The following is a 16,545-nucleotide window of genomic DNA, read 5'->3' on the forward strand; positions in this document are numbered from 1 at the left end:
ATTGGCTTTTCAATTAGAAAATGCCATGGAATGCATTTTCTGATCTCTAATCGCAAACTCAATTTATTCGAATCATTGCTTTCCCAATGTTTTACGTAAATTTTCTTTTTCAAATGAAGAATTCTACAGAAAGCGATTTTCTTCCATTATATTTAATTTTTTAATTTGTCGCAAATTGAGCTATTCTTGTTGTTGCTTCAATAATAGATGCGACTTTTTCTTTCCTGAACTTTTTTATATTTTTTTGAATAAATTTACTTTAAAATTAGAATTTTCGGTTTGTTTTTTTCTTAGTTTTCTCTTTGATTTGATCCAAAACTTGGCAAGGAAAAATTATCGCTTAAATTTATTTTGATTATATTTTTTTAAAAACATTTAAATTACTTAAGGTTATATATATAAATACGCTCTTATATACATATAATATATATATATATATATTTGTGTATAAGAGTTTTTGTTTGAAAAAATTTATATCGATGAGAACAAATTTTTTAGATACATGCTTGAAGACCTTTTTGTCAATATCTTTTTCATGTTGTAATCAAATTCAAATCCCAACTTAATAAGGTTGGAAATTTAAAATTTTTTTACTTTAAATATAAATTAATTTGCTTTTGAAATTTATTTTGAGAGTTATATTTTTTATGACAAATACTAAATTATAAATAAATATATTCTAGAGAAATGATACAATTATAGAAGATGATTATTTGGTCCAAAAAACCTAAAAAAAATAGTAAGTGAGAGGGAACTTTCATTTTCAGTATTCACCAAGATACAGAGTACCAAAGAAGAGTATATGCAACAAATTTATAGTCAAAAATTATATTTTAGAATCATAAACTAATTTTTAATTTATTACACATCTCTCGATTAGATGCCTAACATATTCTTGTTGTTGGAAGAATTCAGAAATTTCTTCTAAAAGCCCAGCTATATCATAAATGATCTTTACTCGTAAATGAATAACTTTAGATATATAAAATCAGATAATTTTAACATCTATTCTAACCAAACATTGCTCATGGAAGTGTAAATGTCAAAGAAGCTAATGAGAATTGTATTAGTTACATCTCGCTTATCGATTCATATCGAATTTATAAAATTTAAAATTCACATTAGCTTTTCACATTTTTTAAAATATAAAGATATGAAGATGTGATATGAAATGTGAGATAGTTAATAGTTTGAATTTTAATAATTGGTTATTAAATATTCGGTGTGTTGCAAGATAGTAGTGTTTCTCAATGTTGCCATTCAAAAAGCATAAAAGTATTTTTTTAAGCTTTTCTGAAATATGATATTTAAATGGTTCTAAAGTCAATCCAAAAATGACTTATACTTGTGAATCCACTCAGTCATGAATGAAAATGGTAACCTACGATATTGATTATTTTTGTTAATATTACATATGGTCTGTGTATTGGATTTTATATGAAAAATGATTTTGAAAACATCGATGAAAAAAAATGTAATAAGTAAAAAGTATATATTGGATTTATAGGCCGTGTGCGTGTGCGTGTGCGAGTTCGAGTAAATTGAGGTAAAGTAAATTGAAATTTCCTAGAGATTTTTTGGACTGCACTTATGTAACTATTTATTTATTTATTGTACTTATTTATTACTTTTGGTTAAAAGTATTTATTTATTTATAAAATAAAAAATTTTAAATTTATATAAAAATTCCTATTATAGATAACTGTATAAGAAAGTATTAGGTTATAATAATAAATGGATACTATATATATAAAAATTCTATGAAATTACTTATTATAAATGATTTATTTTTTATCTCAATATCCACAACTTAACTTATACCGCTTTTATTTGTTGGGAAGGAATTTTTGTAATTAAGATATAAATGCTCAAAATATGTCACCCACATTTGCTTTGACCTCGTTTTTGTCACCCACGAAATATGTTACAGCCATGACCTTCCTATCGTGCGGTTTGACATGTAATAAAAAATGGAGAACGTGCTGCTTATTTTTAACTTTCCGAACGGAAACAACGCCATATCCCTTCATAACATTTGTAATCGTATCGTTGTAATTCTTTTAATATCAAAATTAACTTTTTATTTATTAAATTTAAATATTTTTGGTCATTTTTGTTTTGTCATAAATATTCTTAAATATTGATTTAATATGAGGTGAGATAAGCCAAACCATAAATTTCAATTTCTTGGCTAATGGTTTTTGGTCGTTAGTTCAACTTTGCCACACCAAATAAATGCTTAATGTTTTCTTAGAATACCCAAAGGTAATCGAATCCAATACGAGTTCAATTGCTTTTCTATTAGTTAAACTTATGTAGTCTCACTTCGGGGAAAATGTAGTAATAAATGCTTAATAATTTTATTGATTTCCTTTATTGTGTTCATTCGATATAATTATGCAGCCAAATGAAATAATTACTTTTTATGATTTAATTTAGAGTAAATTTATTAAAAGCATTGAAATATGTATTGTGTAAAGTTCTCAATACTTTTTCTTTTCTTTTCTTTTGTTTTCTGAAATATATACTAAAATTTTATAAATATTTAGAAGCAGTTAAAAGATTTTTGGAGCTTCACTGTAGCTATATAATAAAAACAGATATATCTGTTAGGTTATAATAATACCTAACAGGTGAGAATAACACATTATTTAAAAGGGTAAATAGTACACAGCAATCTATAAGATATCAATCTATAAGTCTATCTATCTATTTAAATACATCAAATATCTAAAAGATATTATCTAAGAGATATTTGATAACATATCAAAATGGTATGCAATTTAGTTAATTAAAAATTTTACTTATCTGGTGTTACACATATAAATAATTTTTTTACTTAACAATTTACAGTAAAAATTTTAAACCTAGCTTTGTTAGGTTAGGTTGAAGTGGCGGACTTGTACCCAAAGCCCACTTGAACTCAAATAATAGCGCCTTGTGATACTTTTATTATGGATTAGCGTTATTCATACGCAGACTAGAGGTTAACGTAAGAGTAACGCTAAAAGGCACGATTCCTCAATTCAAGTAAAAGTTAACCAACCTGACGGGTCTATAAATAAAGCCGAGGCCTTAATTTTTCAGGATGACAGTTTTATAAGATCAGTATGAAAAGTGGCGTCTAAAATTTTAAATCTTTTCCTAACCAATGATTGACACTGACATATAAGGTGGAGTATAGTTTCTTCCTCATCCGCAAAGACACAATGTTAAAAATTTTTTAATGTGTTTTGGACATGAACAGTATACTAAGATACTGTACTGTTTCTTTTCGTTCATCGAAATGTATTCTTCCAACTCATTGAAAATTGTTATTACTGAAGATTTTCAGTTTATTATCCTTCTTTAATGATCAAAACTAATAAATCCTATAAATCCTATTATTTTTAACTCAAATATATGCCATGTTGTAGTTATATATTGTACACATCAGGTTATATATCAAAATTAAAATAATTTTTCAGTATTATATGCAGATGTTGTTAATGTTTAAAGAAGATTTTCATTTAAAAACAAATCGTGATTTTTTCATCATAAAATTACTTTAATTTTTAAAATTTAATAATTTAGCGATAATTTCACACCTCACATATGTGGTAGCCTTGAGTAAATATGCTAAAAGGCTAAAATGATTTCATGAATATTACTCATACGCCACGTACGATAATTTAATTTCTTAAATGCAACTCATATAGTATTTTGCCAAGTTGACGTTGTTAGCGAAATTGCGGAAAATCTAAAACTATTCAAACAACAACAACAATTAGAACAACAAACAAAACAACGATAAGCGCAACAACACAGCAATACAACAACACAGCAACAACTATTGACAAAAATGAAATGCACAAAATGCAGCAACATAAGTGAAAAGGAAGCGATATGGAATGGAATGGAATAGAAAATAAAAGCGCAAAAAGGAACAAACACAGGCAAGCAAAAGTGCATAATTTACAATTAATAAAGCGAACAATAATGAAGACAAGAATAATACATATAATGATGTCGATGTCGATGTGGATGTCGATGTTGCGAGTTTTATGTTGAATGCAGATGATGATAATAATGAGGATGATAATGATTATCATTATCATTATAGAAATGTTGACGATTATAATGCCAAAATGTTACTCATACGGCAGAATATATACTATGTTTACGTAAACCACGCAAACAAACAAACACGTACACACATAAGCACATAAACACAAATATCCGCATGCACGAGTGAGTTACAAACACACACACACACACACTCGTGTATACATTTTCGCATTTACTAACCGAAGTTGTACTGGCGCATATACGCACATGCACATGGAGGTTCCTGCGCCTACCTCACTGCCTGCCGCTTCCTTGCCCGTTAGCGTGTTAGCTTATTGGCTTGTTTTCTTGCTTTCTTGCTTTTACGCTTATTTTAACAATATTTGCATTAGAAATTTTGATTTTCTTAATTGCATATAAAATTTGATTAATTAATTTTTATTTCATTTTATTTAAAATAAATGCAAAAATATATTTAATTTATTTTGCTTGAATGCACTTACTTTGGATTTTTTTTATTGTATTTTTAAGAAATATTTTTACTGGAAAGAACCCCGAAAAAATGTTTAACATTAATTTTTCTTTATTAGAAAAACAGCTTTTTATTACTAGATATTTTTTATTTACTTAATATAAATATATATTTTTTTTTTACTTTTTCATATAATATAAAAAAAATAATTTGCATTAAAAATATTTTCAAAAAAAAAATATTTTCACTTTTGCGTGTAAACTGAAACGTAGTGCATGGCACGAACTAACTCAACTGAAAACTGTTTTCATTTACGGTTTGTTCTTATCTGTTCTTTCTTCCTTTCGAGTTTACAGTTACAGTTTTGTTGTTCTTTCATATTCTTTGGATCCTACAATGTTTTGTTTATTGTTGTTGCAGTGTTGGAGTGTTGGAGTGTCGGCATTTGACTTTGACCGAAAATCGACAAATGCACACATTTCCCCAACGTCAATATTGTTGAGACATGCGCGTTAAACTCTGTTATGTTTTCTCAAGGATGTTGTCCCTCAAAATCGTCGTTGTCATTATTATCCCTATTGTTATATTAACGAACTGATAATCATACTGAGTTTTCCTGTACTGAGTTTTTTGTGTTAAATGATAGCTTTCATCGTTTTTAGAAAACCAAAAGTGAGTTCTCCCACAGTTTGCGTCAGCAGTCAGTAGCAAAGAGGCAGAAAACTTCGATTTTTTTTTAAATTTTATTTCGTTCCCGTATTGTTTATTCTTTTGTGGCACTACTAAGGGCAAATGCTGTCTGTGAAAAAAAAACTTCATTGGCAGACAACATATTTGTAATTTTGTATGTTTACAGTCGTTGTTCACACACGAAAAAAACAAGAAATTAAGTTAGGATTTAAAATATCAGAAATGTGCATTTGCGCTTATTGCCCGTATTGCTACCGTTTTCATACAAGTACTTTGAAGTAGAAATATGACATCCCCTATAGCCCTCCTATAACCGGAAATGTGTAACACTATTCGTATTGTTCTTATATTAAATTTAATTTTGTTTATAAAAGTACTACGATTAGCAAATCTGTTTTACTACCCTATATTTGTATAGGATAGCCCCATAGCTCAGACTGATTGGGATAATACAATTGCCTGCAGACAAGTTAAAGAGTCCCTGCCGTATCGATCAAAAGCCAGAACTAGGGAGCTACTAATGCTGAACAGAAGTGGTATCCGATGAGTATCTGTGTCACTATGAAAGTTTCGCCAGACTAAAACTTCAGTACTTATCAACTGCCTATCCACTAATAACGGAATTAGGCAACAGATCTCCAAAGGACATAATGGCATTCTTAACTGCTACTCGCATATGGAACTAAAGTAGGTGTGTCAAAATAATCCTTAAAGAATGCAGTGACGTGGTGATAAGTTCCTAACCCTTTCATAATCTAATCTAATCTAATCTAATCTATCTAATCTGATCTAATAGGATAGCCCTATAAAATCTTATTCAATCCAGTTGCCCTCCGAAACTCAAAAATAACGGTGGATAGCTAATATTCTTTGCCTGTTATTGAATATGGTTCATTTATTTTTGTCTTTTTTGCATCTAAAACTGTTAAAGAATCTACGGCAAAACTTTAAGAACCTCTAACCATAATTATAGTTTGGATTAAGTAATGGTGTCTAAAATAAATAAAAAATCGGCTTGAATATATCTCATCCAAATACCGCAAAAAATATTGTCCTGACACTAGACATAATATTATATAAAAAGAAACACATCAAAATTAAAAGAAAATAACTAAATTTGAGGTAGCAATATATGTATATGTTGACTTATGAGTTAATTTTTATTCGTACCTCATATAAGCAGCGTGCCTATAAATAAATTCTTAAACTCGAATGGTACTACGATGCTTTACTCTGGAATACATTAGACAGATTTTTGAAAATGTAATACAACTATTTCGAAGTAAAGTACTTAGACTCTTTAAGTACATAGGGGTACTTAAAGAATCTAAGTACTTTAGAATCACTGACATATCCAGAAACCATAAAATTCAATTAGTTGAATTTTCTGAATTTCTGGAGCGGTGATGCTCCACTCTAGAGTTGCACATGTGAAACTAATAAAAATGTAATACAAGAATTTCGAAAAAAAGTAGTTGGAGCTGTTAGGTACTTTAGGAGCATTGAATTAGCCAGGGACCGCAAAACTCCATCAGTCAAAGTTTCTGTTCTTTCGGTTTTTTAACAAAACATTTCAGTTTCGTCTTTTATTCAATTATCACTTCTCTTAATTCGTACATCAACTGATACGGTTACTTGCTAAATATTATAGTGTATGTTTCAGACTTTTCACTTACAGACCCATATGTAAACGCTTTAGATTTCACATCCATTTAGTATTCATACAAAAAAGCTTATTAGAGTTTTAAAAACAACAAACTTCACTTTCCTTGACATGATATTATAGATATGCATGATCGATCCATATTGACTTCAATAACTTAAACGTCTACGTCTATAACGTCTGTCTCGTTTTATTTGTTATATAGCACTCCTAAGTATTGAAAACTATGTACAGACGTTTCCGAACAACAAATCTTTTATGTGGTTTAGATTAATTATTATAAAGACAAAAAGACATTATTGAAAGTACAAAAGAATAGCTGTGTTGTGTGTTAATATAAAAATTTATCTAGAAATAAAATATTATGACACGTTCATATATCGCTATAAGCAGTGTGTCTCTTAAATGAATTTCTCAAACAATCATCATTTCAATCCGTTAAAATGAGAAAAACTGATTCTACATGAAAAACATCGATCATTACAATTATCTTTTTCATCAATCTTAAATCTTAAATTTAACTGATTATTTTATATAGATTTGAGTTCTGGATGTTAAAAGTTGCAGATCAGAATAAACTAGAAAGCTTCGCTATGTGGATCTGCAGGATTATCTTAAAAATATCATGGATAGTCCACTTCTCCAATGGACTAAACATATTCAAGGAATTGTTAATGCAATAAAACTATAGAATATAACGTTGAAGATAGACGCGGCTTGGGTAGAAAACCGTTGCCATGATTCAGGAATATTCAATTCAGGACTTGAAAAATCATAACAGGAAAATTACTCCATTTTAAGAAATTGCAGATTTGTTGGAGTGAAAATATACATAGAATCGAATACCAACCTATTAAAAAAAGATTAAGTTTTTAAAAATAATCAAGCTGAACTTCAGAGCTTTTTATACTATTAGGACTTCGCACATTACAAATTATTTATATTGCAATAGACATGAAGTTTAAACATCAGATAATATCTGAAATATTAAAACAGTTTATGGACAAAACAAGAAACAAGTGGAGTAGAGTAGCGTATATTTCAGAACCAGTTGACCGAATAAATAAATTCGGAGCAGAAATTATTTGTTATTATCCGTGTAGTTGAACAACTTAAAAAACAACTTAAGAAGTTCAAGAGACAGACTTGTTTTGTTGCTCGATTTACAAAATAAATAAAATAAGAATTTTATGTACATTTATAGATACAGATTCATACATATGTTTCTCTTTAAAAGTAATGAATGCTAAGATTCAAACAAGAAATGCACATTTGATGCAATTAAGGATTAATGCTTGAACAAGACCAAATATATGTGTTATTTTCAAATTTTGATAGTTAAAATTAAAATTAACTTTAACTATTATAAACTAATTTAAACATATATTAAACATAAAAAAATTATATTAGATAGTGTTTTATTTAAGTTCAATTCGTTTATTTTCTTCATCAAAATTATATTCTTAAATATATTTTTTCATTTACTATTTAAATTGAATACTACTCTACTTCTTAATAATTTATTTTTGTCTTATAATCATTAGTTTACCATGACATTCTGAGTAAAATATTAACAAAATTAAATAAATTAAAAAACGCGCGTAAAAAATTTTACCACAATTTTTGAAAATAAATTGGTTGGACTGTACTGTGTTACCATACGAAATATGATCTCTATCTGTTGTACAGTGTGTTTATATCGGTTGGTTTTACAATTATAATTTTGGGTATTGTATGATGCCCCAAAATTATTATTTTGCAAAAATTTTTAGCAATAAAGAACTAATCAAAAACTGATATTTGATTCAACATCGTAAGTACCTGACATAGCCGAAGGTAAAATTTGCACTACGAAGAATGTTTTTCGAGTCCATACAAAAGATAAAACTAGCTGTCGGAGTTGAAGATGATACGTCAATCAGTCTACATAAAATATATGGAGGATTGAACCAATCGCTGGCATAATTTTATTGCACTTAATGGAGCCCACTTTGAAGACACTAAAACAAATGTCGTTTGATTGATGTTTTTCTAAGTTTTATTTGATTGTATCAGATACTTTTAATATAAAATATATATCTCTTCCACTTAAATAATATTCTAATGTATTGGACTTTAATATATTTTAACTAAATATTTTTGAAGTAAATATGTTTTTGTAAGTGTTGTTCAAATATTGTTATTACTTATTTGTTATTTAAATTTTTATTTTAAAGTAAGAAATAATATCTTAAGCATATTTAATTATTAAATTATTATTAAAGTTGCTTTTAAAATAATATTCATTGCTTCATCTTTAAATATTTTGAATATTTCAATATTTTTTTTAAATTAATTATTTATTAATATTATATATTAAAAAAATAAATATAAATAACTAAATTCATTCATGAACATATGAACATAGCTTTTTACAATTGAACACAGCTCCGAAAGATCATGATAAAATGCAGCATTGCCAGAAGTAGGAAATTTTGGAAATATAAATTTTTGCCAAATTTAGTTATATAGCAATATAAAATAACCGATTATTTCAGTATTTAAGAAAATTACCAATAAAAGCGCTTATCAAAATTAATATAAGATGATATTTTATTTACAAATACACCTCATTAATGCTTCCTTTGAAGCGACTTTCATCTAGATACCTCGACAATGACTTTTTTTTAAGTACGCCCCTGTATTGATAGTATACAAAAGTAGTTAGATAATAGCAGCGAATTTTCAAAGTGAATTTGCACATTCATTTTATTAAAATTTTGTGTATATATTTTTTCCTTGTTCTGATCTACTTTATAAAAATATTTCAAATATTTTAGAGCCCACCATGGCATTAAGATATGTAACACAATCCCTCAGCAAAACAATATTCAAACGATCCATTGACTCCACTGCAGCTTTGCAGCTGCGGGCATTAAGTCATTATCCGATAAATGACAGACTTTATGGACTAAGTGAGGAACAACTAAAATTGCGAGAAACAGCATTTAACTTCTTTCAGAAAGAATTAGCCCCATTTGCAAAGGAAATCGATAAAAATGATAATTTCAAGTGAGTTCAGCACTGATCAATAGTCTATTTTAATGTTTTATGTGATTGGCATTGTTTGCAGGGATTTACGTTCATTTTGGAAGAAAATGGGAGATCTTGGTTTTCTGGGAATAACAGCTGAACCTGAGTATGGTGGTACTGGTGGTGGCTTTTTAGATCATTGTATTATAATGGAAGAAATTTCAAGGTAACCACTAAAAATTGTAACAAAAGTTGGATTTGTTAAAATTATTTATGAAATCTGTTTTGATCAGAGCTGCTGGAGGAATTGCTTTATCTTATGGTGCACATTCTAATCTGTGTATAAATCAGTTGAAGAAAAATGGTACAACTGAACAAAAGGAAAAGTATTTGCCAAAGTTGTGTAGTGGAGAGCATATTGGAGGATTAGCAATGTCTGAACCTAACTCTGGTTCTGATGTGGTATCTATGAAATTGCGTGCAGAGCGTAAAGGTGACTACTACGTTATCAATGGTACAAAATTTTGGATAACTAATGGGTCTGATGCTGATACGCTGATAGTGTATGCTAAAACTGGTAATGGTGTTGCTGATAAACATGCTATTACCGCTTTTATTATAGAAACTGCTTGGGAGGGATTTAGTGTTGCACAAAAATTAGATAAACTTGGAATGCGTGGAAGCAGTACTTGCGAATTGGTGTTTCAAGACTTAAAAGTACCAGCTAAAAATGTTCTTGGTGAGTTAAACAAAGGTGTTTATGTTTTGATGTCGGGCTTGGACTTGGAACGTTTGGTGCTAGCTGCGGGTCCGGTTGGTCTTATGCAAGCCGCGTGTGATAATGCGTTTGAGTATGCACATCAACGTAAACAAAAAAATCAATTAATTGGTGAATTCCAATTGATACAGGGCAAAATGGCTGATATGTACACAACATTGAGTGCATGCCGTTCGTATTTATATAGTGTCGCAAAGGCTTGTGATGCAGGATATGTTAGTTCTAAAGACTGCGCTGGAACCATTTTGTACTGCGCAGAAAAGGCTACCCAAGTGGCACTTGACTCCATACAAATTTTAGGGGGTAATGGTTATATAAATGATTATCCCACCGGACGTATAATGCGCGATGCTAAGTTATATGAAATTGGTGCTGGAACTTCAGAAATTCGGCGTTGGTTGATTGGTCGTCAACTTAACAAGGAGTATCAATAAAGAATATATAGAATATTTTAATATTTGACATGAAAAGATTTTCTCGATATATGTTTTATAAATTGACTCTAGAAAAAATAGTAAAAAAATGTACATAGAAAAGATGTCCTCTGTATATGTTATATACATATTTGTATATATATTTTGAAATTTGTATAACTGATTAATTAACCTTGTGGAATTTATCAAGACGATAGACTTATTGTTGCATTTATTTTATCGTATATGTGTAATATGTAATATTGCTTATTATGCTTGCATTTTAAATAATTTTATGTTTTTGTTGACAATTAAATTTAATATTGTATATATAAAAAATAAAAAACTTTATTGATGCCACTTTATCAATCATTTTATATAAGAGTTCTAATCATTTCGGTTACAGTGATTACAATTTTTGCTAACAGTTTAAATAATTTCATTTTGGTTATTGTTTTGCTTTTATATTGTTTTATATTGTTAAAATGTAATCATTTTTCTTGTATCCTTAGGTAAAAGTTATGATTATAAAATCAGTAACTATTAGCATTGAGCTTTAAGAAAGCTGTTAACACATTATACGTTAATCCTATACATTTAATCTCAGTAAACGCATAGAAATAGTCATGTAAATCTCATGACTATTCTAAATTATTTACCGTTCAAATAAATTGAAACATCCATCTTCAACTTAACTAAAAGAGCAGGCACCCACATAGAGTAATTATCTGCTTGAAAAGAATTACTAAGGGTCTAGTGTATATAGGAAAATTAAAAAGGTCTTGAATATCAAAATAGTATAGGTGCGAAGTATAGGGGCTCACATTTGCTTTCAAATGTTGTGTTCTGACAAGTGACTTCAAAACGTATACTCACTCTTTTCTCAAACCCTTCGCAGATCTAAATATTCGTATAATGAATTCATCAATAATTACCGGTGCGAGGAAAATTTACAAAAGGGGCTTTCAGCCTCATACACTCATGTAATATCCTTTTCGACACCGCACATTAATAACAAATCAATAACAATTCTATCGCATTTTAGTTTAGAATTTGTGTAGCATGTATAGACAATTCTGTCTCTACAAGTATCTCAATGCTGATCCAGCACTCTAAGTTGTCATTTTACGCGTAAAAGTAATTGTCCTTCTATGTATTTTTGACACTAAGATCTGTGGCTCGATATCACTGAGGTGTTATGGTGCCATTATTTTGAATTATATGTATTTTGTGTATTGACAAAAAATAATAGTATTATACATAATTTTCTCCACAAGAAGTTTTTCGAAAAATAGTGAACTAAAACAACAAAAATTTTTTTTTTATTATTTTAATTAATTTTTGATTGAACACACAGCTGTATTGTCAAATACCCATTATCAGTGGTTATTATCATTACCCATTATTTAATTATTCGTAGATAATTTTTTGAGACTGCAAGTACCACGAATTGAACTCGGGTCCTGCAAAATTTGAGGCTCGGAATCAGAGTTCATTAGCCAACTGACTCAAAGTCGTACTTGATTTTTATGTTCGCACATTTTTCTAAAGTTTTGTTAATTTGTTGTGTTATGAAAGTTTATTAACAAATAATTTTTTTCTATATAACATATCCTAACTATATTCATGTGGAGCCTTAAATATTAATAGCAAAATAGCATAACCTACTAGTGTAATAAAAATTTCTTCTCTCGTGCTACACAGATATACATACAAATAGCTCCATAATTAGTAAAAAGGCTTTTTCCTTCACGCTAACACCTTGCGCAACAGATATATAAATAGTGAAGAGGATATTACACTCCAATCCCAGGAAGTGTTTTGTTTCAGACCACTGTGCAGTAAGTACGATACGCTAGTAGCTGAGGTCTGCATATAATCATGTTTTAAACAATTACCTCTGTTTCCATAACGGTCCTCATCTGTATTCATATATTTTGTCCATCGGGATGGCAAAATTTCTTAACCGGAAATCAGGAAAACATTTCGACCTACACATCTTCTTATTCCTACATCACACTCTCCCAACTCATTGTGCAAGTTTTGGTATCCTCAAAAATGCTGCCTTTTAAGGTCGGTGTTGTTTATAACAACAATATTCATAGCATATATTTTATTTATTTATATTTTTATTTATTTATAAGTTTCCTGTTTTTAGAAGACACGTTAAGGAATTCAAAAAAAAATATTTTCTTAATTATTACAATTACACATAAATAACTTTTATTAAAATAAAAAATAAAATATTTTTTTTATTAATTTTTAAGTAGTACATAATATTCATATTGCAAATATTTATAAAATTATATACAAATTAAATATTCATTAATTTAATGCTCTGCAAAGGTATGCAGATATTAGTTTAGAATACATGCAAATTACATAAACATTATTTTAATTGAATAATTTAATAATTACTAATTGAAATGATAGTAAACAAATATTTATAAAAAAATATACATAAAACTACTAACAAAACAATTACAATTATTAATCATAAATACACAAAATATTTGGTTAAAACGCTGATTACGATTTAAAAATTTTAACAAAATTAATCAATTGTATTTTAAATTATATTAATTATTAATAAATTTTATATAAAGCATTACTTGCATAAATTATACAAGATCAGGCGTATACCTTAAAGTATTAAATTTAATTTTTAAATATTAGTAATTGGCAAATAGTTGGCAAACATGAAAACGTATGCTCAGCTCACTTAAACACAAGTTCGTTTAGAACGGACAACTTTTTTCGTTTATCCAAAAGATTACAGCAAGATTACAGGAAGAATACCGACATAAAAGTCAAAAGTCAAAAGTCAAATCATTGAGGCACAATACAAATACTTTTCAATTACAATTATTGTAAATTTGTCAAAAAAGAATTCTTAATTATTAATTATAATTTTTAAAACTTGTATATATGAGGATTTAATTTTGATTATCGTTTTATATGTATATATGACAGCATTTTGGCAATGTTATATTGGCGGTTGTTTTAGTTAATAAAGCACAGAAAGCAGCAAGTCTTATTATGCTGACATCCTTAATAAATTTTATATATATTTAAACTGTTAAAATGCTTTGTTATTCCATACGAAAACTATGCGATTCAGTTTTCTTTTCCGAGCGTGTTTCTGACGTAGTAGTAAATGTTTTACGCTCCATTACGCGTTGTGTCATTGACGATAAACGCTCGGAGCCTTGATCGATAATGCTGACTTTTCCGCCGTCGGTAGTAAGTGACATTTGAGAAAAGCTTGAATCTAAAGGCGTCACTCCAAGGTCGCTGGATTTATCATAGTTCCTTGTTTCATATCTGAAAATTAATTTTAATTAAAGATTTTACAAACAAAAAAACAAAAAAACAAAAAATAAATTTAAATATTTACCTTGATGTATAACCTTCGTAGTTCTGACCAGGGTACGTATTTGTGCTGGTAAGTTGTACAACACCACCTTGGCCAAAGGTTTTGTCATGCAGATCCTGTACACAAGCTTCCAAATTACGATTTACACCACCTTTTTGTAATTGCTGTGAATTTGTTGTTGATGTTGCAGTTTCAAAAGTTTCATGATAATTATTAGAGGGTGTTAATGGACTTGTTGGATTTGGCAATCTATTACCATTAGTGCCAATTACATAACCTTTTGTGTTAGCTACCGGACTACCTGGATATGGGCGTGGCACTGCATTGGCTGTTAGTTTTGGATTAGTTCTAAATGTACTATTGGAAATGGCTGATTGCATATTAGATATGGTTGTTGATAGGGGCGGAGGTGGTGGCGGAAATTCGCTGCTGCCATTAGTGGCAGCAAATTGATGATTTTGTGGTGGTGGCGACACAGCGCTCGGATGGTGAAAATGTTGTGGATTATTTGCATAGTTATAGTGGTGTTTAGTTTGTTGACTATAATAGCTTGGAGACGCTGGCGACTCTGATTGATTGTAGAGTCCCGAACGATTTAAAGTCTACATAGAAGTTAAATGAAAGTTAGAAAAATTAATAGTTTTAATTAGAAAGCTATTTGTTATTTAAGTTAAATGTTAAATGTTAAAATTATTTTAATATCTACAGCCAATGCTGCAATTTTTTATAATATGTCGAAACATCTCGGCAGAACCATTTGTGAGAATTTTTTAATTTTCAACTTTGAATAAAATAAATTTATTCAAATAACGATTTGCGTTACGTTTCGAAAAATATTAGATTGCGTTGACTTCATATAAGGACGAGTACATTTATTTATTTATTAGTGTAACTACACTATATACCATATGATTATTTAAAAGACTCTTAATATACTTTTAGTAAACATACTATTTGTTAATTTTTAAATATATAATTATTATATAATAGTAGCTTATATGAAACCGTCGTACTAAGATCTGTTAGCTATTTTATAGACCTAAATTTTACAGAATTTTGTTTGCCAATTAAAGTAATTTTATAGTATTAATTTTGAATTTTTTTTTTTCGTAATCGTAAAAATTGCTTTTAGTTCAATTTCTTATCTATAAAAAAATAAAAATTTATTTAATAGATAATAAATTTCTTACATTGTTTTGACTTTTATTCAGCGTGCCATAAGCAGAATGAGCATATTCTGAATCGCTTTCATCGGTAGTAAAACCTTGTACATTTTTCTGTCTGGAACGAGCCTGACGTATATGTATCAATTTCTGGCGTGCTTCCTCTAATTGTTTTTCCATACGCAAAACATCTGAACGTGCATTTATCTCTTGTGCCATACCATCAACCATAGAAGTGTTAATTTTAAGTGTATGCTCTTCTTCAGCTTCCAGACCCTGTTGTGCAGCTCTTACTAGATTATCTGTTGACTTGATAACAGCATTACCAGCCGCCTGTAAACGTCTTCCAGCTTCAGAGTTAGGATTAGACTTAACTTTACAAGCAATCAAGAGTTGTGCTGTCGATGCAGCGACTTGTTTAGCAGTGGATATCAACATTTCTTCAGTGCCAACTCCGCGTACTAAATTCTGTGCTGCTTCAACTAAACTATGTGTTGCAGCTGCAACAAGACGAGCTGCTGATATTAAACCTTCCGACCATTGTCCGTCATCGGAAGAAGTAAGTGGACGACGTGCTACTTTGCCCTGATCAATTAGCTCACGTTGTGCTGCATTGGCAGCACGCACCAAAGCTGAGGACGCAGCCATTATACCCTTTGCAGCTTCCAAAATCATCTCATCAAATTTCATATTTTCATCCAGTTCAATCTTTAATATTTAAAATAGATTATTTAAAAAAGATAAATTATTTAATACAAAAAAAAAGATGTAGGTTAAAATATTAGAATGCACAGTTGTAGTTGTCTTTTTAGTAGAATTATAACAATCTCAGTAATAATATGTTTGATTCCTGGGTGAACCTTTAAATGCAACAACCAAGAATATCAAACATATCTTACCGGAATTATTAGAGTTAATAAGCATTAGATAA

General features: G+C 29.1%; 2 protein-coding genes across 5 annotated transcripts in view; one reads left to right on the forward strand and one right to left on the reverse strand.

Annotated features, from left to right (window-relative positions):
- Nucleotides 1–9,576: 9,576 nt before the first annotated feature.
- Nucleotides 9,577–11,444, forward strand: LOC119672173 (isovaleryl-CoA dehydrogenase, mitochondrial). Of its 2 annotated transcripts, none has more exons than XM_038083166.1 (4): nucleotides 9,577–9,601; nucleotides 9,692–9,923; nucleotides 9,985–10,110; nucleotides 10,178–11,444. In XM_038083166.1, the coding sequence occupies exons 2-4, from the start codon at nucleotides 9,700–9,702 to the stop codon at nucleotides 11,094–11,096; spliced, it is 1,269 nt and encodes a 422-aa protein (XP_037939094.1). In that variant the 5' UTR covers nucleotides 9,577–9,601; nucleotides 9,692–9,699; the 3' UTR covers nucleotides 11,097–11,444. The 2 variants fall into 2 exon arrangements, with proteins under 2 accessions (XP_037939094.1, XP_037939095.1); XM_038083167.1 differs by lacking the exon at nucleotides 9,577–9,601 and adding an exon at nucleotides 9,617–9,635.
- Nucleotides 11,445–13,655: 2,211 nt separating this feature from the next.
- The window catches only part of LOC119685463 (talin-2), a 50,602-nt gene continuing 47,712 nt past the window's right edge, over nucleotides 13,656–16,545 (reverse strand). For all 3 annotated transcript variants that reach the window (XM_038099855.1, XM_038099933.1, XM_038099780.1), the window contains 3 exons: nucleotides 15,642–16,322; nucleotides 14,473–15,053; nucleotides 13,656–14,399 (listed from right to left, as the gene is read on the reverse strand). In XM_038099855.1, the coding sequence (XP_037955783.1) occupies nucleotides 14,168–14,399; nucleotides 14,473–15,053; nucleotides 15,642–16,322 (1,494 nt within the window). In that variant the 3' untranslated portion in view covers nucleotides 13,656–14,167. The remainder of the gene's footprint in view (nucleotides 14,400–14,472; nucleotides 15,054–15,641; nucleotides 16,323–16,545) is intronic.

The sequence above is a fragment of the Teleopsis dalmanni genome, chromosome 1, assembly GCF_002237135.1.
Source record: "Teleopsis dalmanni isolate 2A chromosome 1, ASM223713v2, whole genome shotgun sequence".
Taxonomy (NCBI): Eukaryota; Metazoa; Arthropoda; class Insecta; order Diptera; family Diopsidae; genus Teleopsis; species Teleopsis dalmanni.

Coding starts and splice junctions, on each gene's coding strand:
- LOC119672173 (XM_038083166.1), top strand. CDS start 9,700: ATGGCATTAAGATATGTAACACAATCCCTCAGCAAAACAATATTCAAA. Junction 9,924..9,984: donor GATAAAAATGATAATTTCAA/GTGAGTTCAGCA, acceptor CATTGTTTGCAG/GGATTTACGTTCATTTTGGA. Junction 10,111..10,177: donor ATAATGGAAGAAATTTCAAG/GTAACCACTAAA, acceptor TGTTTTGATCAG/AGCTGCTGGAGGAATTGCTT.